Source organism: Ovis canadensis, chromosome 3 (assembly GCF_042477335.2).
Source record: "Ovis canadensis isolate MfBH-ARS-UI-01 breed Bighorn chromosome 3, ARS-UI_OviCan_v2, whole genome shotgun sequence".
NCBI classification, from domain to species: Eukaryota; Metazoa; Chordata; class Mammalia; order Artiodactyla; family Bovidae; genus Ovis; species Ovis canadensis.
In genome coordinates, this window is record NC_091247.1 from 231,192,878 (window position 1) to 231,219,771 (window position 26,894).

A 26,894-nucleotide genomic window follows, 5' to 3' on the forward strand; every position below is an offset into this window, starting at 1 on the left:
TCATTGGAAAAGACTCTGATTTGGGGAGCGATTGGGGGCAGGAGGAGAAAGGGATGACCGAGGATGAGATGGCTGGATGGCATCATGGACTCGATGGACGTGAGTCTGAGTGAACTCTGGGAGATGGTGATGGACAGGGAGGCCTGGCGTGCTGCGCTTCATGGGGTCGCAGAGAGTCGGACACGACTGAGCGACTGAACTGACTGAACTGAAGGCAGCAGACGTGAGACAGGAGTCCGAGCCCTGGGTCAGGAGGATCTGCTGGAAGAAGGCGTGGCAACCCAGGCCAGCATTCTTGCCTGGAGGATCGCGTGGACAGAGGAGCCTGGTGAGCTACAGTTCACAGAGCTGCAAAGAGTCAGACAGGACTGAAGTGACTTAGCACACGCTCAGAAAAGGAAAGCATAAACAAAGAATCATTAAAATATAGCAGATTTGAATCAATCAGCCGTAAATGACACCCAGAAATCAAATCCATGGCTGAGGACACATTGTCTCTTCACACACCTCTTCCAACACAGATCACATACTGGGCCACAGGGCCTCCACAAACTTCAGTGGATCAAAATGATACAGATTAAATTCTTTACCACTGAAGGAAACTAGAAATTAATGACAAAATGGTAACTAGAAATTTTCCTAAATGTTCAAAAATTCAGTTCAGTTCAGTCGCTCAGTCGTGTCTGACTCTGCGACCCCACCGTCCACAGCCTGCCAGGCCTTCCTGTCCATCTCCACCTCCCGCAGTTTACTCAAACTCATGTCCATTGAGTCGGTGATGCCATCCAGCCATCTCATCCTCTGTCATCCCCTTCTCCTCCTGCCTTCAATCTTTCCCAGCATCAGGGTCTCTTCCAATGAGTTGGCTCTTCGCATCAGGTGGCCAAAGTATTGGAGTTTCAGCTTCAGCATCAGTCCATCCAGTGAATGTTCAGGACTGATTTCCTTTCGGATGAACTGGTTGTATCTCCTTGCAGTCCAAGGGACTCTCAAGGGCCTTCTCCAACACCACAGTTCAAAAGCATCAATGCTTCGGAGCTCAGCTTTCTTTATAGTCCAACTCTCACATCCATACATGACCACAGGAAAAACCATAGCTTTGACTAGATGGACCTTTGTCGGCAAAGTAATGTCTCTGCTCTTTAATATGCTGTCTATGTCGGTCATAGCTTTTCTTCCAAGGAGTAAGCATCTTTTAATTTCATGGCTGCAGTCACCATCTGCAGTGATCATGGAGCCCCCCAAAATAAGCAGCACACTTTAAAAATAAAGCATGGCTCAAAGGAGAAATCAAGTAGAAATGATGAGGACTGTACAGTAATGAAAATATGGCCCACCAAAGCATTAGAATATAAAGAAAATTATGATTAGAGTTCTAAGAATACAAAGGTTGCTAATATTTGAAAATCCATAACATAATCCATTGATAAGTAAATAAAAATATGCAGAAGAAAACATGATTAAATGTAACAAGTGTTCATTTTAAAACTCTCAGTAAACCAGGAATAAAAGGGAACTTCCTTTCAAACTTATAGCAGCAAGAATTTATGGGTGTTTAATTCATAATTTTTGTGAATGACAACTTAGAACATACTACTTGTACACTTTAAAGGGAAAATATTAACCAATGGGGCTTAGAGGAAGGTATCCTGGTGAACCTGGATCCATTTAGGACTTCTGTTATAGAAATATAAATTCAGTTCTAAAATGAAAATTAGTATTTTTAATAAATTTGCCAAAGAAAATCTGACAGCTAAAGAAATATGGAAAAGTAAATCCTGGCTTTTTGTTTTGCTTTTAAAAAAACTCATAGCAACATCATACTTCATGGTGAAACACTGAGCACTTTCCTCTGGAGTTCAGAAACAAAAGAAGATGTCCACTATATCACATCTGCTCAACGTCATGCTCAAAGCGCTAGCCCGTGCAGTAGTGCAAGAAAAGGAGATAAGAGGCATAAAGACTGAGAAGGTCTGCAGGCGACGACTGTGCATGCTCACACATTTAATCGTTAGAATTAGCAAGAGTATTCACTAAGGTCACCAACCACCAAGGCAGGAAAATGAACTCAACTGTATCTGTATAACTATCACGTCATGGGAAATAGATGGGGAAACAGTGGAAACAGTGTCAGACTTTATTTTTTGGGGGCTCCAAAATCACTGCAGATGGTGACTGCAGCCATGAAATTAAAAGACGCTTACTCCTTGGAAGGAAAGTTATGACCAACCTAGATAGCATATTCGAAAGCAGAGACATTACTCAGCCAACAAAGGTCTGTTTAGTCAAGGCTATGGTTTTTCCTGTGGTCATGTATGGATGTGAGAGTTGGACTGTGAAGAAGACTGAGCACCAAAGAATTGATGCTTTTGAACCGTGGTGTCGGAGAAGACTCTTGAGAGTCCCTTGGACTGCAAGGAGATCCAACCGGTCCACTGTAAAGGAGATCAGTCCTGGGTGTTCTTTAGAAAGACTAATGGTAAAGCTGAAACTCCAATACTTTGGCCACCTCATGCGAAGAGTTGACTCATTGGAAAAGACACTGATGTTGGGAGGGATTGGGGGCAGGAGGGGAAGGGGATGACAGAGGATGAGATGGCTGGATGGCATCACCAACTCGATGGACGTGAGTTTGAGTGAACTCCAGGAGCTGGTGATAGACAGGGAGGCCTGGCGTGCTGCGGTTCATGGGGTCGCAAAGAGTCAGACAGGACTGAGCAACTGAACTGAACTGACAGACAATTAGAAAATGGAACTCAAAAATGCCATCCACAGTAGTGTTAAGCATGGACTATCTGGGAGTGATTCTAACAAAGAGGTGGTACATACTTGTAACTAAAAGTGGGAACCTTGCCGACAAAATTGAAAGAGTTGATGTTCATGATCAGGACACTGAATACTAAGATATTAATTCTCTTCCCATCTATATATCAGTGGAATCACACAGCAGGACTTGTCTCTGTGTGTGTGTGTGTGTGTATGTGTGTGTGTGTGTTGGGGGGGGGTAAATTAATAATTGATTCTAAAAATGCAAAAGTCCAAGAAACCCTGAACACATCTTGAAGGAAAAAAAAGAGAAATAGTGACTTATGAAGTTACTGGAATTAAAGCAGGTGGTTTGATGTTAGGATAGGCAGATAGATCAACAGGACAGATGGAGGCATCCAGAGCCTGAACTTGACAGTCACTTTCAGGAAGGCGAGGGGCCCAGTACAATACTGACTAGATTCTGCTCTTCGCTCCCCTTCCAACGACGTGGGCTCGGATGGCAGCCTGTTCGGTTCACCTGGCTCCATCCCTGCTTCAACCTTGGCCTCCGGCACCTCGTCCTTGCTCCCTTCCACCACCTGGGCCCCTGCAAAGGGGTGTAAGCGCAGGATGGAAGGAGGGAGCATAGACTGGGTGGAGGGGGGCAGGAAGGGGAGGTGTGAGCAGGCCCGGGAGTCTGGGGTGGAGGAGGGATTCTGGGGTTGGGTGGGCAGGGCTGGGGTTGGGGAACAGGGCTGAGGTGGAGGGAGAAGTCTGGGATTGGGGGGCTCTGGGGTTGGGGGTCCTGGGGTTGGGAGGGTCTGGGTTTCAGGGGCAGGGCTGGGATGGAGGGGGAGTCTGGAGGGGTGTCTGGGGTTGAAGGGCAGGGCTGCGGTGGAGGGGGAAGTCTGAGGTCGGGGAGTCTGGTGTTGGGGGGAGTCTGGGGGTTGGGGGGCAGGATTGGGTTGGGGAGACGCAGGTCTGGGCCCCCAAGGGCGGGGTTCAGAGGTGGAGGGCTGGGCGGGCCTGGAGTTCTAAAGGAAGGGTAGGTCTGGGGCTCCACGGGAGTGGTCTGGAATCCCGGGGGCGGGGGCGGGGTAGGGCAGACGGCGGGCCCAGGCCTAGGGTTCGGAGGGAGGCGGGCTCACTGCTCACCCGGGCCTGTCTGCGTGCCCCCGGCCCCCGTCGCGCTGTCTCGCGTCCTGCGGTTGCCCCGGGCGACGGACCCCAGCGGCGCGGCGCATTGTGCAGCCCGGGGGCGCCAGCGGCAGAGCCGCGCAGGCGGGGCGCCGCTGCCCGCGCGGGGCGTGGGGCTTCGCGGACGCCGGGGCGGCGGGGTGCGGCGGGGGCGGCGGCGGGGGCGGCTCCTGGCGCGGCCCCGGGCGCGGCCCCGAGCGCGGCGGCGCGCGGTGGGCGTCGGGGGCGTGGGGTCCCGCAGGCCACGGTTGAGAGCACCTAAGCGGCGCTCCGGGCGGGGGCTGCAGTCTGAGACGCGGCCGCGGCCGGCGTGGGGACCGAGGCGCGGGGCACGGAGCATGGTGTCCGCGGGGAGGAGGGCCCACGAGTGGCATGCGCCCAGCCCGGGGTCACGCAATCCCACCTCGCGCGGTGTCGGGGTCACACAGACCTGCCTTGGCAGTCAGAGCGCCCCCAAGTCATAAAGACCCCAAGGTCACACACTTGGGACCCCGCCCTTGCAGGATAAGCCGACCATCCAGGTCAGGCTCCGCCCCGCTTAACATCCAGTGTTTCTCGGGAAGACGACCCCAGGCCTCCAGGAGCTGTGCCGTCTTCGCTGGGTCACTCGTGGGGCCTGAGGTGCCGCCCCGGGAGTTCCGAGCACCAGCCAGCATCCCGGCCATCCAGATGTCCAGCCTCTCTGGTCCAGCATCTTTGTAGAGGGAGGGGTGAATAGGAAAGATCCACCTACCCCAACAGTGCCTTGCTCCTGGTAACGTTCCAAAATCTAGATGTCATCTTTATTTGGTTTAAACATCTTTATTTTGCACTTAACTTCCCAAGATAACTCCAAAGTGAGGCTCTGTGCCCATTCTGTGGGGGAGGGGCCTGGGGTGGAGGGGGAGGCGCCAGTGCCTTTCCAGTCTCCAGCCATCCCACCTGCAGACTGGCTCAGGGCTATGGCAAGTCATGAATTAAAAGCACCCCTCTCCCCATGCTTTACCTCAGTCGTTTCAGAACCTGGGCACAGAGACGCAGGGCGACCCAAAGTGAAATAGGCCACTGGCCACAACGATGTGTTAGCGTTTATTGCTCAGGCAGTACTACATTATATCATACAAACGCACACTGACAGACAGGACTGCGCAGCTGTAAACCCCACTCGTGCGAATGTCCCAAGGTCTCTGGAGTGCGGAGTGCCTGTGCCCAGCCCCCAGGGGCTCACGCCAGCTCTCAGGCTCCAGCTTCCTGGCCCCAAAGACAGCCGTGTCACCCGCGCTATCCCTGTGGCTTTCTCCAGCCTGAGGAGCTGCGGAGGGGAGGCGGCCCCCTCGGGCTGCATGTGGGTGGGGTCTGCTCGCGTGCAGGCAGCCCCTCAACGCTCCCGTGCTTGTCTGGGGACTTGACCAAGGCCTGTGTCTGCCCGGCCTGCCTGGGACACGAGGCCATCAAGGCACGGAGATGCAGCCCGTCCATTTTCAGGGCTGTGGACAGTGGCCCATCCGGAGAACACCGAGCTGCCTCAGTGGTCAGGGTGGACTTCTGAGTTGCTGACAGAGGCTTCAGGACAAGAACATGCTGACCAGCACTGAGCTGGGTCTCTACCGGCTGTGCAGGACAGCCAAGCGTGGACCAGGGCCCTTCCGGAAGAACTGGGTTTAAGTGTAAAAAGAGGTCAGAAACACAGGCCCGTGGGTTTCTCATGGGGACACCGCGGGTTGAGTGGGGGCTGCCTGCGCCTGTAGCTCTGAGGGTGCAGCCCTGTGGGCTCTGCAGGCAGGCAGGAAGCAGCTCTGCCCCCTTGGGGGGGATTCGAAGCTTGGCAGGCTGCCTCCTGGCCTGGAGGATAGGAGGCGCGGAGATGGGCAAGGTCCCCGCAGGGAGGGGCACACAGCAGGTGCAAAGCAAAGCCGGGCAGGGAGGCCAGGCCCGGCGCGGCGAGCGCACCTGCAGCCTGCAGCCCGGGGCTGCCCAGGGGTCAGCGCCGGCAGGGCTCGGCTCCGGCCTGGCCCTTCCTCACCAGGGGCCCCGTGCCGCAACTCCTACGGCCAGGCCATCTCGGCAGCAGTGAACTGATCCCCCCTCAGTAAGCACAAAGCAGTCAACATTTGCCTATTTCAAAATTAAACCACAGAAATGAGAGAACTCCACCTTGAACCCGGCGCCCGCAGGAAGGGGAGGGGCAGGCAGGGCTGCAGCTCAGAGGCAGCTGGCGTCAGGCTGCCCTGCCTCGGCGGCCCCTGCGCGGTCACTGGGCCATCTGCACCACGACGGCTCTCCACGCTTTCTCCTTGTCGAACTCCTTCAGGGGGTTTCTGGCCACCTGCACCTGAGATGGGACAGCGTGTTTGTCCGGGGCCGCCCAGCCCCGTGCAGGAAGCAGGGGAGGCCGAGCCCCTCGCCAGCCCCTCCGCTCTCCCAGATGTTCCCCACCCTGTCCTCCGCACGGGCTGGGCTGGCACCCACACCTGCCTCCTGAGGCCTCTTCCTGCGTGCCCACATCCTGCACCCGGCAGAGCAGCCTCGGCACACAGTAGGTGCTCAGTGAGTGCTGCAGACGGGCAATGATACTTTCCAGGGCGCAGCGGTAAGTCCCGCCAGCTCTTCCTGGGGGAGGAGACAGATGCCCCCGCCACCACGAGGCTGGACTTGGCCCTGGAGGCTGTGAAGGCAGCTCCAGGGCCGTGACCCCTGGGAGGGAGGGCGTCTGAAGCAGCCAGTGGTCACCAAACAGGGCGGACCGCTGCCCAGATCGTCACTCCTGAGCCCCAGAACCGGCAGCTCTGGAACCAGCCAAGAGGACCCACTGGCTTGACGCTGCACCTTGACGTCCTGATATGGAAGCAGGTGAACCTCACGTGGGGCCCGGGGACACAGACGTGCCTGTGAGAGACTGACCACAGCCACGTGGAAAGGACCACCAAATGACACCACCTGAGGAGCGTCCAGGGGTGAAGCTGGGGGGCTGGCAGCGCTGGGCATGTCCAGGAGGCGCTGTGCAGAGCGCAGGGCAGCCCCCACTCGACTCGTGGTGTCCCCATGAGAAACCCACGGGCCTGTTTCTGACCTCTTTTTACACTTAAACCCAGTTTTTCCGGAAGGGCCCTGGTCCCTGCTGGGATGTGCTGCACAGCCAGTAAGTAAGCTGGGTGGGCCCAGGTAGCAGCTGGGCAGGTGGCATGTCCAGTCCACCCAGAGAGGCCTCCTCAGGTGCCCAGAGCATGATGCCACCCGGGGGACAGCGGGCGGGTGTGCCCAGCAAAAGCCGCAGCAGACAGCACCCAGGGAGGAGTGTCCACTTGCGGGGACGAGGGGCGGGGCCTGGGCGGAGTGCAGCGGCCATGAGCCTCGTGGAAGGGCTGCCGTGAGTTCCCAGAGCCGCCGCCTCGGGCCCTGGACAAACGCCTGCAGTGGGCGGGGCGGGCTCCCCTTCCGGCCGGGCTGCTGAAGGGAGAGCCCTGTGGTCCAGAAGATGGCTGCCAAGCTCTCAGCTCACTTATAAGAGTAAGACTGGGAGCATTCAGCCCATAATATCTTTTCAGCAATAGACTTGTGTTTGCCTGGCTGGCTTAAAAAGTGTATAAATGTATTGCACCTTTTCAAGATTTTTCTTTGTTTTAAAGAGAAAGTGACCCAACAGGTCTTAAAAGAAGTCAGCCTGGGTGGCGTCGCTTTGCCCAGGGTCCCAGGAGGGCAGGCCGCCCTTCCCCTCCCCTCCAGACGGGCTCAGAGGTCACTCACATCCCCGGCTGCCGGGCGTTCCTGCGGGCTGGGCGGTGCACCCATGGTGTCCCAGGAGGCGCCCACCTTGAAGCGCACACACTGGACGACGGTGGCTGTGTTGAGGCCCGCCTGCAGCAGCAGCTCCAGCATCAGCAGCAGCAGCAGCGCGTCGTAGGATTGCTGGGGGCAAGAGGTGAGCGGGAGATGGGGTTGGAGGGTGGGGCGGGATGACAGGCCGCAAGCCCTGCCCCCCAGCCGCCCCCACCCACTGCGGGAGCCACCCTCAGCCAGGAGGCTCCCAGAGCAGAGACCCTGAGCCCTGGGCTGGAGTGGTTCCAGCTTCCCATTTCTGGGGGCCCTACCAGCCGGGGCAGTGATCCCAGTCTCAGTGAGCCAGAGCTGAGGAGCTCAGTTCTGGTCTGAGCTCTGTCGTCCTTCTTAATGGAAGATCTACACAAACATGACACAGATTGTCCTCCAGGCCCCCCAGCAGGTCCATAGAGGAGCCGCTGAAACCACCTGTGGCCTCCCGGAGAGTGCCCAGTGAGGCAAAGGCGAGCTCTGTGTGAGACGCCAGTGGAAGCCCAGAGCTGGAGGAAAAACAGGGACACGGGCTCCAAAGAAAGACCAGTAGGCCAGCTCCAGCAGAAGCTGGGGGGCCTGGACTTACTGGGAGGAGGCGTCCGCCCGGTACCATAGGAGCAGGGTGTGGCACGGCTTGGGGAAGGGGCTGCCACCCACACATCGGGAGGCCTAGGGTCTGTAGAGACACCCACAGACCACTGGCTCCCTCCTCACACTGCAGGGTGACCTTCCAACCTCAGAAATGCAAAGCAACCAAACATTAAGACAAAGAAAAAAAAAACTCACCATCTCTCAAGTTAACCTGCACACTTACGGGTGAGTCCAGCTTTTTTAAAAACGCAACACGAGTCAGGCAGGGGGACTCTAAAATGCACGTAGGAGCTTTCTGGTAGCCCAGTGGCTAAGAATCTGCCTCCCAAGGCAGAGGCCATTGGATTGATCCCTGCCTGGGGAACTAAGATCCCACCTGCTGCAGGGCAACTCAGCCCCAGTGCCACAACCACCGAGTCTGCACTTGAGAGCCCGCAGGCCCCAACGAGAGAGATGCACGGGCTGCAAGGAAGGACCCCACATGCTGCAACCGAGACCCGAAGCAGCTCAAAATGAATAAGTGTTTCTTAAAAATCTAAAAGATAAAATTCATATAAAAGAACAAACAATGATGGAAGCAAGGAAGCCCCGAGATGCAGGGCAGTCGTCATCAAGCCAGCCAGGTGGTGATGCCCTGGTGCCAACCTCTGGGGTGGGCAGAGCAGCACAGATTGATTGGCTGTGAGACGACAGTCAGGGCAGAAAGAGACCCAGCAGACAGAAGCTCAGAGTCTCAGATGACTGAGAAAAAGAGGGGCTTTCTAATAAGAGGAGCTGAACCTTTTATTCACGGACAAGCCAGTCGAGTAAAGTCCGACCGGGCCCACTCCTCGCGCCAAGCTCCAGGCTAAACTCCAGCAGAAACACGAGTGTGAGCCTTCCTAATTGTGACTCAAAATCCAGAAGCAGTGAAGGAAAACATGGACAAATTTAACTGTGTAAAACACCAACAGAACTTCCATGCGAGACAGACCAGCAAGCAGAACGGAGCAGCTGCCCAGCTGAGGCCGCAGTTTGCATCTTCCGTGTCTGACGGAGGACTGGGCTTCCTGTGTTGACGGCGTTATCAAAGCCCGCTGGAAACGGGCGAGAGACACAGGCGAGCTTGTAGGGGAAAGGCAGAGCCCAGGACAGAGGAAAGGGCCTCACTGACCCGTGTGTTCAAACACATGCTTTGGCCCCCCTGAGGCTCCAGCTCTCAGCCATGTCACAGGCCCCGGGGGACACCCCTCCCGGGCTACGGGGCACAGGTGCTCTCATACCGCTAGTGGAGGAAAAACAGAAGCCTCCCAGGGGATTTGCCAACATCCAACTAAACTATAAATGCATCTGTCCTCTGGGTGATGAGGAAGCACCAGGATAAATTAAGTTTAAAAAAAGAAAGGCAAGGAACAGAGGCATGATTAGAGTGGCCTGTTCCCTAGGAAGGAAGGAAACGAAAGACACACACGGTTGCCTGTGGGAGCAGTGGGAGGCCGTGGATGGGACTACAGCCCCTCTCAGTTTGCCTTCGGGTTGATTTTGACTTTTGAACCATGTAAAATTTTATATATTCAAAAGTCCTAACAAGAGGGAAAAAAGCACCAAAGCCCCAAACTGAATACAAACAGAAACCATTAAACTTAGCTGTGCAGCAGGGCCACCCAGAGAGGATTCCTTCCCTGAAGGAGTGAGTGGAGGAGCCGTCAGCTCGCCCAGCAGGCGCGGCTGGCGGGAACGGCCGTCACTCTGCGCATGTGTGTGTGCGGTCAGATAAAGGGGGCAGTAACCACAGTCACCTCTTCTTAATATCTTCTGCTTCTGTCAGGTCCAGACCATTTCTGTCCTTTATTGAGCCCATCTTTGCAGGAAATGTTCCCTTGGTATCTCTAATTTTCTTGAAGAGATCTCTAGTCTTTCCCATTCTATTGTTTTCCTCTATTTCTTTGCATTGATCGCTGAAGAAGGCTTTCTTATCTCTTCTTGATATTCTTTGGAACTCTGCATTCACATGCTTATATCTTTCCTTTTTTCCTTTGCTTTTCGCTTCTCTTCTTTTCACAGCTATTTGTAAGGCCTCCCCAGACAGTCATTTTGCTTTTTTGCATTTCTTTTTCTTGGAGATGGTCTTGATCCCTGTCTCCTGTCTCCTGTCACGAACCTCACCCCATAGTTCATCAGGCACTCTGTCTATCAGATCTAGTCCCTTAAATCTATTTCTCACTTCCACTGTATAATCATAAGGGATTTGATTTAGGTCATACCTAAATGGTCTAGCCTGATAAACTATGGAATGAGGGATTTTGTACAGAAGAACTGTACAAAAAGATCTTCACGACCCGGATAATCATGATGATGTGATCACTCATCTAGAGTCAGATATTCTGGAATGTGAAGTCAAGTGGGCCTTAGAAAGCATCACTATGAACAAAGCTAGTGGAGGTAACGGAATTCCAGTTGAGCTGTTCCAAATCCTGAGAGATGATGCTGTGAAAGTGCTGCACTCAATATGCCAGCAAATTTGGAAAACTCAGCAGTGGCCACAGGACTGGAAAAGGTCAGTTTTCATTCCAATCCCAAAGAAAGGCAATGCCAAAGAATGCTCAAACTACCACACAGTTGCACTCATCTCACACGCTAGTAAAGTAATGCTCAAAATTCTCCAAGCCAGACTTCAGCAATACGTGAACCGTGAACTTCCAGATGTTCAAGCTGGTTTTAGAAAAGGCAGAGGAACCAGAGATCAAATTGCCAACATCCGCTGGATCATGGAAAAAGCAAGAGAGTTCCAGAAAAACATCTATTTCTGCTTTATTGACTATGCCAAAGCCTTGGACTGTGTCGATCACAATAAACTGTGGAAAACTCTGAAAGAGATGGGAATACCAGACCACCTGACCTGCCTCTTGAGAAATCTGTATGCAGGTCAGGAAGCAACAGTTAGAACTGGACATGGAACAACAGACTGATTCCAAATAGGAAAAGGAGTACGTCAAGGCTGTATATTGTCACCCTGCTTATTTAACTTCTATGCAGAGTACATCATGAGAAACGCTGGACTGGAAGAAACACAGGCTGGAATCAAGATTGCCGGGAGAAATATCAATAACCTCAGATGTGCAGATGACACCACCCTTATGGCAGAAAGTGAAGAGGAGCTAAAGAGCCTCTTGATGAAAGTGAAAGAGGAGAGTGAAAAAGTTGGCTTAAAGCTCAACATTCAGAAAACGAAGATCGTGGCATCCGGTCCCATCACTTCATGGGAAATAGACGGGGAAACAGTGGAAACAGTGTCAGGCTTTATTTTTTTGGGCTCCAAAATCACTGCAGATGGTGATTGCAGCCATGAAATGAAAAGACACTTACTCCTTGGAAGAAAAGTGATGACCAACCTAGACAGCATATTCAAAAGCAGAGACATTACTTTGCCAACTAAGGTCCGTCTAGTCAAGGCTATGGTTTTTCCTGTGGTCATGTATGGATGTGAGAGTTGGACTGTGAAGAAGGCTGAACGCTGAAGAATTGATGCTTTTGAACTGTGGTGCTGGAGAAGACTCTTGAGAGTCCCTTGGACTGCAAGGAGATCCAACCAGTCCATTCTGAAGGAGATCAGCCCTGGGATTTCTTTGGAAGGAATGATGCGAAAGCTGAAACTCCAGTACTTTGGCCACCTGATGCAAAAAGCTGACTCATTGGAAAAGACTGATGCTGGGAGGGATTGGGGGCAGGAGGAGAAGGGGACGACTGAGGATGAGATGGCTGGATGGCATCACGGACTCGATGGACATGAGTCTGAGTGAACTCTGGGAGATGGTGATGGACAGGGAGGCCTGGCATGCTGCGATTCATGGGGTCACAAATAGTCGGACACGACTGAGCAACTGAACTGAACTGAACTGAACCACAGTCAGTGCTACCAGGAAACAAGGTCTCTGGACTAAGAGAAAAATAAGGCAAATATAAAATAGCAGAGGCTGGGGGAATCCTAACATGTAAAATTTTGAACTGGAGACACCAATATACATTCAGGATCTGTAAGTACACACGTTTCTCAGCTCTGTCCACTGACCGGGCTTAGGAGTGATGATACCCCCGCAGGAATGATATCACCTGGGCCAGGTGAGCCGGGCCATCCCGAGCACCTGCTGGGAGAGGCTGATGGGCTGGCGTCTGGGAGCGCAGAGAACAGGGATGCAGCGTGCTGTGGACAGCGGCCAGCGCATGTGCCCCGGGCGTGGGGGGCGGATTCCTGGGCAGACACAGGGGCACACCCTGGCCCCATCTGTGGCCCAGGCAGCATGCTGCCACAGCGCTGACCCACAGGCGCCGGCGCTGGGACTTCCTTCCCTCACGGAGCTGCAGCTCCCGGGAAGCCCGCTGGCAGCCACTGCCACCGGGCCGGCACGGCAGCGCCAGCGCTCCTGGACTCACTCCTGCCGACGCGGCAGCACACAGACCCACGGGGGCCGTCTCCCAGGCAACAGGCCTGTACTCCAAAAGGCCAGCGCCTGGCGGGGAGCGGGGTCTGCCCAGACCTGAAGACACCAGAGTGCAAGGGTGAGCCTCACTGCTCCGAGGACCGCTGCCCTCAGAGGGGCTTCTCAGGACAGTCCGAGGGGATGCTGTGCTGTGAGCTGGTACGCCGGCTGCCTCAGCTGTGCAGGGACTGACCTCACTGCTGATGTGCAGAGGATCGAAGGCCAAGGACCACCTCAGGCGTCTGCCACTCCCTTTCAGATGCCTCCAGAAAACAATGCCTGTGCGTGCTCTGCCCACCCGTCAGCACACACACACACACACACACACACACACACACACACGGACACAAACCACCAGAGAACCTCAGTGTTGACTGCAGTAACCTTTCAACTCTTCTGATATGTTTGAAATTTCTCAGAACACTGTCTTACTGGGATCATCCAGGGCATCTGAGACTAACCTTGCCTGATGCCCGAGCCTGTGGGGGGGGACACTGGACCCGCAAGAATCTCCTTAAAGAGGAGGTTCTCGCTCCCGTCAGCTTACCCAGGAACCAATGGGGTGTCTCATGAGACTGGATGAATGTGACTCTAAAACACGAACGTAGAAAGGGCTGAGAAAATGAGCCACGCCTGTGAAGGCAGGCATTCCCAACCCGGGCAGCGGCTCAGCGGCACCGTGTCTCTACGGGTTTAATTAAAACAAAAGCACACAGACCTTGAAGGCTGGCGGGTAGTCTTTGAAAACATCCATGATTCTCATGATGCTGAAGGACAGGTACCCAGAGGCCGTGAAGAGCAGCGGGGCCGCCAGGCTGCACACAGCGATCAGCACCTCCACCTGGCGGGAAGCGGGGCGGGCGCGGGGGAGGCCAGCACCCGCCAGCATGGATCAGGGCCCCGCACGGCCTGGGCTGGCAGGGGGGTGTCTGCTGAGTCTCTGTGCTCAGTGTGCTCCTTGAGTCAAAACGCACTGGGTGCTGTTTTCTCAATTGATGCACAATTCACTCTCTTCATAAAACAGCACTTAATGGTCTGTGGCCTCCTCCCCATGCCCTCCAACCTGCTCCCCTGACCTCCCAAGACAAGCCACGTGGCCCCAGGGGTCGGCGGAGCTCAGACGCTCACGCCTCGGGGCATTCAAACTGGATCTGGCAACAGTCGGCATTCAATATCCTCGCTGGGGCAGGAGGACGCCGCCTCTGCTGAGTCCCGGGAATCTCTCCTGACCCTCACGCCAGACCTGCCGCAGCTGCTTATTTCCACAGTTGCCCAGCCCTCCTGCAGGCCCTGCAGACGCCCCTCGGTGCTCGCCCCACCCCACTCAGGCCAGCGGGCTGCTCAGGAGGCCCCTGGGCCCAGCCGGGCGTCACCTACCAGAGCCCTGCTGGGACACTCCGCCGTCACGTGGCTGGCAATGGCGCTGGGGAAACACTGCGAGAGGAGGAAAGAGAAGGCCTCAGAGCTGACAGCCCGCGTCCGGCCCCACACGTGCCCTCCCGTGCTCATTCAGGCCGTCCTGGTGGCCGGGAGAGCCGGCCACTGGGGCTGGAGGGCAGAGGCTCCCTGCGCCCCACTGCTCAGCGCCACAGAGGCTGGGGGCCGGCCGGGGGGTGGGCGCCCCACCAAACACCAAGCGCCTGTCTCCTGTTCCCTCCCAACTCAGCGTCGCGCCGGGGCTGTGGCAGGGACTCAACAGCCGCTGCGTGCAAGGCAGGGTCTGCGTCCAGCTGCAGTCGCGCCCACCATGTCCTGGTCCAGGTGGGTCTGCTCGCGGCTCAGGGTCCAGGTGAGGACGGAGCTTCGTGCTTCTCTCTGTGGGGACCCTCAGCTGGCCCTCGCCTGTGCCTTCTCGTCTGCTGGGTCCCCTCAGCTGGCCCTCGCCCCTGGCATTTCTGGGCCATCAGCAGGGCGGGCCGTCAGACTCGGGCCCTAGAGACACTGCCACTGCACATCATGCCTCAACCACGGGGGCGCCTCTACTGGGCCAGCATCCCTGCCGCTTTGTTAGTAATCAAGGCCTGTTCCACTCATTTGAAGGAGCCAGGACCTAGGCAGGGGGAAGTTCAGGGGCGGAACTTCCTCGAGGCCGCCAACCCCCGAGCCGCCTTCTGGACACCCAGCCACCCCGCCAGGCGCCGGCGCCCTCGCCGTCCCCGCCCACACAGCCTGCCGAGCCCAGGTGTGCCCAAACCCCAGCCAGCCGTCCACGTGGCCACAGCGGTGAAGGCAGCGGCCACATGGCCGGTGTGGGAGCACAGGGCGCAGGGGACTGTGCGGCTGGGGCGTCACACGACGCAGGCAGACTCGGGGCACGGGGGACCCTGGTAACTGCCGCAAGCAGACTGGGATCCAGGCACCCCGGCGCAGCACAGCCGCAGGGTGGCTGGGCCGGGGGCCGGCGCTCCACAGGGTGCTTTCCAGTTTCAGCGGCGAACAGCATTAAACTATGTGAGCCAACTGAGACCTGCTCATACAAGGGTGAAAGTCCCCGCCCACAGCAGCGACCGAGCAGCAAGCACTTGCCCGGCTGAGCCTGTGCTGTAGCTGCCGTCGGTGTAAAACGACGCACGTGTGTCATTCCGAAATGTGAACCGTGTGGATGCTGTGCACTACAGAATTACACAGCATGATAAAGCAAGTATTTCCCTGGGAAAATAATACAAACATAAATCAGCTAAGCCGACAGCCTGACTCGCTCATTCCTTGGTCCCAAACAGCCCGGGTGCCCCTGGCCCTCCCACCGCGACCCTGCCTGACTGCCCAAAGCTGAGCTCAGAAGCTGGCCACCCCCACGGGCACCACCCCGCGTACTCACGGCCACTAAGATCCAGGAGAACATGGCCGAGAAGTGCGGGCCCGAGACGGCGTTGTCCACGTTCAGAGCAATGACCCCCCCAAGGATGGCCGAGACCCCCGCAACCACCTCGATGACCTGGGGGCAGGCAGACAGCGAAGGTCAGCATCGCCTGGGCCGGGGGCGGCTACCCAGGGCCCCGGGAGGCAGGTGGGGAGGCTCCTGCGAGCTCAGGGCCGAGGAGCAGGGCGCCCCCTCCACCCCATGCAGTGACATGGAGGATTATTTCCAAAGGGATATTGAAAATGCGCATTCCAACCCCAATCTGGGGGAAAAGGAAGGAGGAAACTTTTCAAAGGAAAGTGGGAAAAGGCACAGAAAATAGGAAAAACACAGAGAAATACGTAAATACGAAGGCGGCAGGAATCGTGCTCCGGGTGGCCTGGCTCCGGATGGCCTGGCTCCGTCTGCACGGCCCCTACACGCTGCACAGAGGCCACCCAGACGTAAGGAAAGAAAGGACTGGAAGGAGAGGGAAAGACTTGGCGGGAGACAGGGACAGGAGGCAGCTCGCACAGATAGCGCGCCACTGTCCTGGCAGGAGCCATGACTATGGAGAGTGGCTTGTAATGGTTTAAAAAGAGACGCGGGGAGGCGGGTGGAGGGGCAGGCAGAAGGAAGGGATTCTAAGGTCGTGCCTCCTAAAGCCAGGCTCCAGAACTCTACGGTGAAAAGCTACAGAGTTACAGAGACAGATGCGTAATCTGCACTCAGGCTGGGAGGTTTTCAACAGGCCTTTCAGTAATACAACCAGTGGACTAAAAGATTTTGGAAAGGGCTTAAAGCACAACTAACATGTGATCTGTGGACACACTTTGAGAGTAACGGGTGCACTGCCGACCAGCACGGCGCCTGTGGCCGCGGACATGCCCGTCCCGTATTTATCACGCACTCCCTGCCCCCACCACTCCACGAAGCAAAGTAGAGGGGAAAAGGCCTTTCTTACAGAGTAGGATTTCAGGACCCGAGCAGGAAATGTCACTTCATACAGAACGCTGCTGCTCTCAGAGATGGAACCCTGTAAAGAAACAAACCCCGTTACAGGGGCGGCCATGTCCAGGCCATCGCTCCAGGGATGGTCTGAAATGGGAGCTTCTGGGTGATGCTTCTGCATCTTCAGGCTTGAGAGCAGAAACTCAAACATGGACTTTCTCTTTGCACATGGAAATGTGTGATTGCTGGAGTCCTAGTTTACAAGGTGATATTTTAGGTGGACTTGGCTCTGTCTGTGGCACTACTCGGGGTGGGGAAGATGCTTGGTCAGCATCAGACGAGGGAGGAGATGGTCTGCATCCCTGTGTTTGCCTCCCCGGGGCCATCGACCCCTCGCTCTGCAGCTGGGCTGTGGTGCAGCCTTGCCACAGGCTGGACCCACCTTCTGCTTGCAGTGTGCCTCGCTGGACCGTGCAGAGATGATCACCGTGGCCGCCATGAAGAGCTCCAGCAGCAGCAGCAGAATCAGATTGAAGTTGATCTGCCCAAGGAAGACATACACATTTATAAACTTGGCTTCTCCGCTTTCATCCAGTGAACACAGACAGTCCCATGAAGGGGCTTAGTGGCCTCTTTGAAGTCTGGGCAACAGTTCCTGTCCAAAGTCAGACACCAGGCAAGTCTTTTCCTTCTTGGTTGTGGATTTTTGTTCTTAAACCACTGTTGGCTCATAGGCTGGAACTGACCTTGTGCTGTAGTCTGCCAACCCTGACCTCAAGCTTCCCTGGCAGTTGGTCCCTCTGGGGTATTTACCCTAAAGAAATGAAAACTTACATTTACACCAAAGCCTGCCCATGTTTACAGCAGTTCTGTGTGTAGCTGCCTCAGGTGGAAAACACCAGGCTGTTGGGGGTCACAAGGCTGACCCACATCCTGACTGTTGACGGTTACAAGAATCCACACCTGTGCTTAAATTCACACAGTACCCAACAAGTCAATTTAACTGAGTGATATAAAACCATAACATCTACTACTGTGGGCAAGAATCCCTTAGAAGAAATGGAGTAGGCTTCATAGTCAACAAGAGTCCAAAATGCGCTACTTGAGTGCAGTCTCAAAGATGACAGAATGATCTCTGTTCATTTCCAAGGTAAACCATTCAACATCACAGTGATGCGAGTCTCTGCCCCGACCAGTGATGCTGAAGAAGCTGAAGTTGAACGGTTATATGAAGACCTACAAGACCTTCCAGAACTAACACCCAAAAAAGACGTCCTTTTCATTATAGGGGACTGGAATGCAAAAGTAGGAAGTCAAGAGACACCTGGGATAACTCTTGTAGTAAAGTGCTGCACTCAAGGTGCCAGCCAATTTGGAAAACTCAGCAGCAGCCACAGGACTGGAAAAGGTCAGTTTCCATTCCAATCCCAAAGAAAGGCAATGCCAAAGAATGTGCAAACTGCCGCACAGTTGCACTCATCTCACACGCTAGCAAAGTAACGACCAAATCCTCCAAGTCAGGCTTCCACAGTACGTGAACCGTGAACTTCCAGATGTTAAAGCTGGATTGAGAAAAGGCAGGGGAACCAGAGATCAAATTGCCAACATCTGTTGGATCATAGAAAAAGCAAGAGAGTTCCAGAAAAACATCTATTTCTGCTTTATTGACTATGCCAAAGCCTTTGACTGTGTGGATCACAACAAACTGTGGAACATTCTTCAAGAAATGGGAATACCAGACCACCCGACCTGCCTCCTGAGATACGTGTATGCAGGTCAAGAAGCAACAGTTAGAACTGGACATGGTAAAACAGACTGGTTCCAAATCGGGAAAGGAGTACATCAAGGCTGTATATTGTCACCCTGCTTATTTAACTTATATGCAGAGTACATCGTGCGAAATGCTGAGCTGGATGAAACACAAGCTGGAATCAAGATTGCTGGGAAAAATAGCAATAACCTCAGATACGCAGATGACACCACCCACGGCAGAAAGCGAAGAGGAACTGAAGAGCCGCTTCATGAAAGTGAAAGAGGAGAGTGAAAAAGTTTGCTTAAAACTCAACATTCAGAAAATGAAGATCATGGCATCTGGTCCCATCACTTCATGGGAAATAGATGGGGAAACAGTAGAAAGAGTGGCTGACTTTATTTTCTGGGCTCCAAAATCACTGCAGATGGTGACTGCAGCCAAGAAATTAAAAGACACTTACTCTTTGGAAGCAAAGTTATGACCAACCTAGACAGCATATTAAAAAGCAGACATTACTTTGCCAACAAAGGTCCGTCTATTCAAGGCTATGGTTTTTCCAGTAATCATGATGGATGTGAGAATTGGACTATAAAGAAAGCTGAGCACTGAAGAATCGATGCTTTTGAACTGTGTTGTTGGAGAAGACTCTTGAGAGTCTCTTGGACTGCAAGGAGATCTTACCAGTCCATCCTAAAGGAAATCAGTCCTGAATATTCACTGGAAGGACTGATGCTAAAGCTGAAACTCCAATACTTCGGCCACCTGATGCAAACAGCTGACTCATTTGAAAAGACCCTGATGCTGGGAGGGATTGAGGGCAGGAGGAGAAGGGGATGACAGAGGATGAGATGGTTGGATGGCATCACCAACTCAATGGACATGGGTTTGGGTAAACTCCGGGAGTTGGTGATGGACAGGGAGGCCTGGCATGCTGCAGTTCATGAGGTCGCAAAGAGTCGGACACGATTGAGCAACTGAACTGAACTGAACTGGGAGTTGGTGATGGACAAGTGATGTGCTGAAGTCCACGGGGTCGCAAAGAGTCATATACGACTGAGCAACTGGACTGAACTGATAAAACCAACTCATCAGGAATTCCCTGGCGGTCAGTGATTAGGACTTGGCACTTTTCGTGCCCGGGCCCGAGTTCGGTTCTTTTCTGTTTCTTGCTCTGCTGGGTCCTCCCTGCTGTGCGTGGGCTTTCTCTAGGGGAGTCAAGAGGGGGCTCTCTAGCCGCGGTGCTCAGACTTCTCATTGCGGTGGCTTCTCTTGGTGCGGCTCTCAGGCTCTAGAACACGCAGGCCCAGTAGTTGCGGTGCACTGACTGAGCTGCCCCACGGCAGACAGAAAACTTTAATACTAATGATGAAAGATGCCCCCTCACCAACAGTCTTCATGGAGATGACTTTACAGGTGAGTTCGATCAGACTTTCCAGAAGCAGTGACTTCTCACCGTGTCAAGATGTTGCAAAAAAGCAAAAAAGAGGTAAGAGCTTCTGCGTTCATTTTATGAGACAGGAAAACCTTGGTTCTAAAACCAGACAAAGGAAATATAGGTCCATTTCACTCAGGAAACTTGACGAACAACCCTAACCACCAGACTGGCTGGTCAGCCCATCAAAACACTGAAAATAATACACTGTGATGAGGTAAAGCTAATCTCAGGAAGGAACGTTTCACCACCAGAAAAACTGGTGCATTTAACAAACTAAGTGATGACAGAGCACCTCAGAGTCCAAGAACAAGCAGCACAGGTTTGTATTTTTAAAACAAAAAACGTACAGCAAACCGGGAGCTGAAGACAAGGTTTTCACTTGGTGAGAGTTATGTATAAAACACTTAGTGGAGGGGCTGCCCTAGCGGGCCAGTGGCTAAGAGGCTGCCTTCCACGGAAGGGGATGCGGGTTCGCTCCCCAGTTGGAGAACTGAACTCCCACGTGCCGCAGAGCAACCAAGCCCACGCCCCACGCTGGGCGAGCCCTAAGGCAACTGTCTGCAGGCAGCACGGCCGGAGAGGAAGAAGAGGAAACCGCACGGCAAGCTTAGATCCAGCCCATTTAAAACTGGGAAAAAGACACAGGCCCAGGGTGCCAGAAGTCCTGGCCAAAGCCGTGAAGACAAAGGAACTGGAGGGGTCGCCTGAGCAGGGCGCTTAAACTGTCCTGTGTGGGTGACACAGAGACCTACACAGAGCAGCCAGCGCAACCAGCAGGAAAGCTCGGAGGATGGGGGTCCAGTACAGCTTCTGCACACAGAGTCCACTTATGGGAACCCATTTCTAAAAACGGCTTCAATTCCAACAAAGGCTAAATTAACACATGCTGTCAGTTGATGTGACAACGTAAGACGCTGTCACTGGGGCAACTAGATAAAGGACACCCGGGAATGCTCCGCACTGTGCAAGCAAATTCTTCTGAGTCTCTAACACTTGAAAATAAAGGGAAAAAAGGAAACTCAGAAGCTTCTCTGTGCACTAGCAACACGCCCGTGAATTATGTAGGACTGTCTAACCAGTACAGGAACATTCTGACTCTGATACAGGGCAAATGCTGTGAGCGGGAGACAGTCTGTGCCCCTGGTGGGTGACGTCACACAACAAAGCTGTTAGTTCTCACAAGGTTACTCTATAAACTTCAACTGATCGCAATAGAATCTCAGCTGTACTTTTTGAGGAGCTCAGCAAACTTATCCTCTAATATATTGGAACTAAGAGCAGTCGACTCTGAAGAAGGAAGACAGCTGAAGTCATGAAGCCACACGGACAAGCCTGGCTTCGCCTCGGCCGCCAAGCAGCCCGCGGGGGTGGGGGTGGGGCTGACACGCGTGGCGCAGCCCAAGCCGCTGACCACGGAGAGACCCAACTCAGGACAAGCTGAGGACGGGAGCAGCCAGCAGACAGAAAGGAAGTCCAGGAGGGTACCCGCCTGGGAAGAGGGCTTCAGAAGTGGCAGTGATCAGAGGGTGACCTGTAGCAACTGGAAGCCACACCACAGTCATCAGATGGGACAACGCAGTGGCTGGAGACGCCACGTGCAGGGAAGGCTGCGTGACCGGGCAGCCTCCGGCCGCAGGGAGGATGGACCCTGCTGTGTCAGCTGGGTTCATGGCCCCTCTGGGCATCCAAGGAGCCCACGGAGACGTGACACGCTGGCCTCGTTTGCTGAGGGGAGAGTTGGAGGCCATGGAGCTGGGCCCTTCCCTAAGAAGGCAGCGCCCAGGAGGACAGCGAGCAGCCTGGGTGGGGAGTGCGGGGACGGAGGCAGCAGAGGCTCTGCTGGAGCTCCGCGTGGCTTCCCCCTGGGGAGGGGCAAGTCCAGCTCCTGCTCGGCAGGGAGAAGGGGGAGGGGAGCAGCCCCTTCACCCTGGTGGCCTCACGGGGGGGCTTTTGGGCTTCCTGTTTCACGGTATGTGACCCTGTTTGGATACTGGGGGTCCCGACCTCGTGGTCCTGGGGTCCTTCCGTGTGTTCAGGTGTCTGAGCGTCACATCCTCTACGTGGCCTGGCTGGACCTTGGAGGTGCAGGGGCCCATGGGTCTGGTTAACAGTGGGCACTGGGGCCCAGCCCAGGGGAGGCCACCGGGTAGGAGAATTTGTGTGCGAAGCTTCGCGCATCTTCAGTCTCTCCATCCACTCTGTGTGGGAGGCGCCGTCCTGGGTGATGGATGCTGGATTATGTTCTGGTCTGGGATTTCTGCCACCATCAATAGGGCTGCTAGGAGCACGCTGCCTGGTCGTCATGTGAGTGTCTCTGAGGTCTGCACCTCTTCCGAAAGGACCGAAAAATTCCAGGCCTTTGCCTGGAAATCCTCTCCTGGCAGGGCAGCTGTGCAGTGGCGGGGAGACCCCCACCTGAACTTTAAGGGGGCTCCGCCCCAGCCCTTGGTACCACCTGGACCTGCTGGGGCCTGCCTGTGGGCCCACAGGCTGGCGGCACCTCTACACAGGGTTTCCTTAGTGAAGAAGCATCGCAGTTACAGTGAGGCTTTGCAGCTTCTTACAGTCTCCAGACCTTCTGCTGCATTTATGCCCAGGAACCTGATACTGTATTTCATAAAGTAATACCTGTATTTCAGTAACATTTTCAACAGTATATGTTTCTGGCATAAATAATTGTTTTACGTGGATTTTCACACCCAACAACCTTGCTACGTGCACTTAATGATCAAACGTCGAGAAAGCAGAGAATCGTCTCCTGCAGAACAGGCAGCAGACAGGCTCCTATCAGACCCGAGCGTCTGTCACCTTCTCGCCCAGACGCCTGGCTGGGGTGTCTCTGGCCTCCGCACCCTTTTCCTGATCTTAAAGACACGCATTCACTGTTACACACAGAGCAGTGGCATCCCTAATCAGGTCCTGTTTCCTAGAGATCCTTCTCTGCTTCCTTGTGATTTAAATAACAAGGCTCTTCCATTTTTCTTAGCAGAAAATAAAGTAATAATGAGACTTTAGTCAGCAGCATCACACACTTAACAAAATACACTATTATGTACTGCTAATGTTTAAGACCCTGTTTAAGACTCATTGGGAAAGACCCTGATGCTGGGAAAGATTGAAGGTGGGAGGAGAAGGGGACGACAGAGGATGAGACGGTTGGATGGCATCACCGACTCAATGGACATGAGTTTGAGTAAGCTCCGGGAATGGGTGATGGACAGGGAGGCCTGGCGTGCTGCAGTCCATGGGGCTGCAAAGAGCCGGATACAACTTAGCGACTGAACTGAACGTTTAAGAACTGTCGTGAAAGAGACACAAAAAATCAGTGAATCCATCCACTGACACCAATGACCGCGCTGAAGACAGTGCTTTTCTTCAGCAGCACAGGTGGGGTTCTCAGACTCGAGAGCCACGGTACACATCCCTATGTAACTGCCCAGCAGACAGCTCGCCGACACTCGCTCCAGGCCCATGGGGCTGAACAGACTCGGCAGGAGCCGAGCCCTCGGTGCCTGCAGCTGTGGGAGACTGCATGGCTCTCTGCGGACTCACATCTACTGCTGACGGGTTCAGGACAAGCTTACAGCCGAACCAGATCAGGCAGGTGGTGGTGACGGCAAACGTGGACACGAACAGTATCTGGAAGTTGGGGATCTGGAAGACAAGACGGGAGGCTTTCCTTCACTTGTGTGTGAGGTTCAACCTCACTCCTGGGCACTGACCACCCATCCTGAGGACAGGCACTTAGCATCAGCGGGGGTGCCTGTGAGCTCGGCCCGTCTGTCCTCATGGGGGCAGGAAGAAGGGGGTGCCACAAGGGCAGCCTGGGCCCGTCCCCCAGCACACCCTGCAGTTTGGGGCCTCCGGTGCCGCCCTCAAGCTATGCAGACAGAAGGCTGGACTCACCGCGCTAACGTTTCTCCTCGAGACGGCAAAGCTCACGATGGCTGAGGGGATGCACTGAAAAGAGAGAGTGGGTGAGCATCCCGCTGGCTGCTCTGTGTTCTAAAAACCTGCAGGGCCCGAGGCATGTCCCCTCTGCCCAGGGGTCTCGCTCAAAGCTGGAGGGTTCTGGGTCTTTCGAAATAATTCTTCCGGGAACAGCTTTAACTGTTCTGATGACGGAAAGACACCTGAAGGTGAAGACTCCTAGCCAGATGCGCCTGGAGCAGATGTCGTCTCCTACCACCCGAGACCAGGCGCGGCTTGCTAAGAACTACCCAGGAGACCCCAGGCCCCTTGGGGTCCTTGTCGGGGGCTCCCACTGTGGCGTCCCAAGGGCCGAGGACAATGAAAGAGGGGGCCTGGGCAGCAGGGAGGGGCCGGGGGCCTGAGCCTCGGGGGCCACGCCAGTGTCGCTGCAGCCCCGGGCCCCCAGCCTTGGAGGGGGCAGCAGGGGCAGAGCCTGGCAGGGGGTGGACGGGGGCTGCGCCAGGGGAGGAGCCAGTGGGACCACCTGACCCACCCCCACCCCATCACCCCTGATGATTCTGCTGGGACATCTGTCTAGGTCAGTGCGGCTCTGGAGCCATCTGGGTCAGAGGTCGCTGTGACCCCCAAACAGGGCTGCTCCAGTGGTGAAGAGCAAGGGCCACCTAGGAGGTTCTAGACAGAAGGGCAGCAGGTGAGTGGAATTCTTTCAACAGGTTTTCGTTAAGAGAGCAGAGGCTGGGCACCCTGCGCGGGTACAGGGTAAGGAAATGTTGGTCTCGAGTTTTCAGACACTTGGGAGTGCTGACAGGGCTGGAGCAGGTGGGCGAGGGCACCCCCCCGAGACCCCAGGGAACATGCCCCGTGCTCGAGCTGGCCAGAGGTCACTGGCTGTTTCTCCGTGCAATTGTTTCTCCCCTGGGCCTCAGCACTCTGAGTCCAGAGCAGGCACAAGCTCTGGGGAGGGCAGGTGCAGCCCCCAAACCATGGAGGGGGTTCCCTGCCGGCTCGTGGGACGGCCCAGAGCAGCACGCAGCCACCTGTGAGAAGTCGAAGGGCCGCTTCTCACCCTGGAGTTGGTGGAGGAAGGCAGGCTGGCTTCATTCGTCCGTTTCAGAAGTGGCAGAAGCCGAAGTATAGAGAGGATTTTTGAATGAGAAGCGAGCAACAGCTACGGGTCGACCTCAGAGTCAAGAGCTCGGTGCTGACAGAGGGCCGCTACTCACCGAGCCTGCAGCGCAGCGCAGGTAGTCCATCTCCAAAGGAAACACGTTTCCCAGGTAGAGAGAAAACCCCGAGGTCACAAGCAGGCAGCTCTGCGGGACAGCATGAGCACAGGAGACGCCAGCAGGCCTGAGGCTCAGGTGGCTGGGCAGCCCACCCTCTGTCCACGGCCTAACAGCACCCACGCCTGGATCCTGCTGGACCTGACGCCCTCCTGAAGGACAACAGCTGCCCACCCCCCCAGGCTCAGGCTGTGGGCCTCAACACTCACTAGGGGGACGGGAGACTGTCAAAACCAAAAGCAAGAAGCAGCAGTGCCACTTCCCAGACGCCTTCACCTCAACGCATGCAGTGGGCCTGGGGACGGCGCCCAGCGCACAACCCTGTCCTGCTCCAGGAGGCGGAGGTGGAAATTCACCCCACAGGGAAGGCCGTGGGGTGGAGGTCTCAGGTAGAGGTCTCTCAGACCCGGGGTCTGGACGGGGGCCTCGTGCACCATGGAATAGGAGCACGGGGCCTGAGGGTGCGGGGACAGAGGGGACCTCGGTACATCCCCAAGGGAGGAGCAGACAGCAGGACCATGCGCTGCGGCCGAAGGCACAGAGCCCTGGCCCCCGTGAATGAGAGGAGGCTGACCAGCTGCTGGCGTCCACATGGGGGCAGGGGAAGGAGGCTCCTCTGAGACACACGTAGCGGGGGGTTCCAGTCTCAGTGGGGCAGGGTCGCAGTGTGGGGGAGGGTAGGCAGGACCACCAGGGTGCTGCAGGGCCAGCCTGTAGGGCCTGGGCCCAGGGAGGGGCAAGTGCCTAGCCTGGATCCTGGGTCTTGGCCTGGGCACACAGAGCCCCAAGGTCCTGCCCACAGAGAGCTGAGCCAGCGGCCAGCCCAGGTGGCTGTGCTCGCTCAGGCCAAAATGGCTCTCTCTACTGTCCAAGTGCCTACACAAGCTGTCAGAAAAGGGATGTCCCAGGACCCCAGGCAAGGTCCACTGGGCCTGCCCCCAGCTCCCTGCTGGCCCTGCCCCTCGGTCTTCACTGTCCCATGGCCCTGGCCTCCTGCCTCAGGACCCCATTCCGCTATTCACCCTGCCAGAGGCCCGTCCTGAGAGCGGAGCCCCTCCTCCCCATCTCTGCAGAGCCCCCAGGAGGTGGCGGTCGTGCAGGCCACCCTGGCCCAACAGGGGACCTGGCTGACGGGCAGCGTGGGCCCCAGACTGTCCCAACCCAGCCGGGAACCAGAGCGGCCACCAGGGAAAGAATCGAAAGCACACGAGCAAGTGAGCACGTCACACCCGTGAGGCTCTCAGACGCAGCAGTGGCCCGGGTCCCGGGAGCCACACGCAGGCAGAGGGGCCCCTTGGCGGGGAGCACTCACCCCCATCAGCACAGAGAAGACCCACGTCTTGCGGCTGAAGCACGGGGGCAGCCTCGACGACAGCTGAAGGTCGCCGGGCTTGGTGTCCGGGGCGTAGCCCACGGCGTCTGGCCTCCCGCGCTCCAGCGGGGGCATCCGGTCGTAGGCCAGGCCCTCCCGGCACTGCTCCTCGCGGGCCATGGGCCGGCTGGAGCCAAAGCTGGCGTGAGCAGCCGCAGCACAGCACTCACCACGCAGCCCCGTCCTTATGTGCGATAAGATTACAAATTACACTTTGATCACTCTGAAAACCTCCCAAAGAAGTGACTTTTAGTAAACACTTGTCTGGGCTTCCCTGATGGCTCACTGGTACAGAGTCCACATGCCAGATCTGGCCCCTGCTCCGGGACGATCTCACACGCCAAGGGGCAGTTATGCCCATGAGCCACACCCATGGAGCCTGTGCGCCCCAACAAGGGCAGTCACTGCAACGAGAAGCCCACACCGCAGCTACAGAGCAGACCCCAGGCGCCACAGCTGGAAAAAGCCCGTGCAGCCACCAAGACCCAGCACAGCCAAAAATAAGTGTTTTAAAAAGTATTTTAAAAGTTTTTTAAAGACTTGTTT

At 55.6% G+C, this 26,894-nt stretch overlaps 2 protein-coding genes across 2 annotated transcripts in view; both read right to left on the reverse strand.

Moving 5' to 3' along the window:
* The window catches only part of TTLL8 (tubulin tyrosine ligase like 8), a 59,910-nt gene extending 56,518 nt beyond the window's left edge, over nt 1-3,392 (reverse strand). Inside the window, exon 1 of the mRNA XM_069581805.1 lies at nt 3,224-3,392. Coding sequence (XP_069437906.1) covers nt 3,224-3,296 — 73 coding nt within the window. The 5' untranslated portion in view covers nt 3,297-3,392. The remainder of the gene's footprint in view (nt 1-3,223) is intronic.
* A 1,598-nt stretch (nt 3,393-4,990) lies between these two features.
* On the reverse strand, nt 4,991-26,660 carry MLC1 (modulator of VRAC current 1). The gene is made up of 11 exons (XM_069581806.1): nt 26,289-26,660; nt 24,917-25,006; nt 23,667-23,720; nt 23,313-23,414; nt 17,015-17,113; nt 16,586-16,657; nt 15,601-15,717; nt 14,160-14,216; nt 13,501-13,623; nt 7,669-7,830; nt 4,991-6,256 (listed from the first exon to the last, which is right to left on the reverse strand). The coding sequence occupies exons 1-11, from the start codon at nt 26,466-26,468 to the stop codon at nt 6,176-6,178; spliced, it is 1,137 nt and encodes a 378-aa protein (XP_069437907.1). The 5' UTR covers nt 26,469-26,660; the 3' UTR covers nt 4,991-6,175.
* Between the last annotated feature and the right edge of the window lie 234 nt (nt 26,661-26,894).

Coding starts and splice junctions, on each gene's coding strand:
- MLC1 (XM_069581806.1), bottom strand. CDS start 26,468: ATGGCCCGCGAGGAGCAGTGCCGGGAGGGCCTGGCCTACGACCGGATG. Junction 15,718..16,585: donor GGGTCCTGAAATCCTACTCT/GTAAGAAAGGCC, acceptor GCCTGCCCCCAG/GTCATCGAGGTGGTTGCGGG. Junction 7,831..13,500: donor ACTACCCGCCAGCCTTCAAG/GTCTGTGTGCTT, acceptor TCTTGCCCCCAG/CAATCCTACGACGCGCTGCT.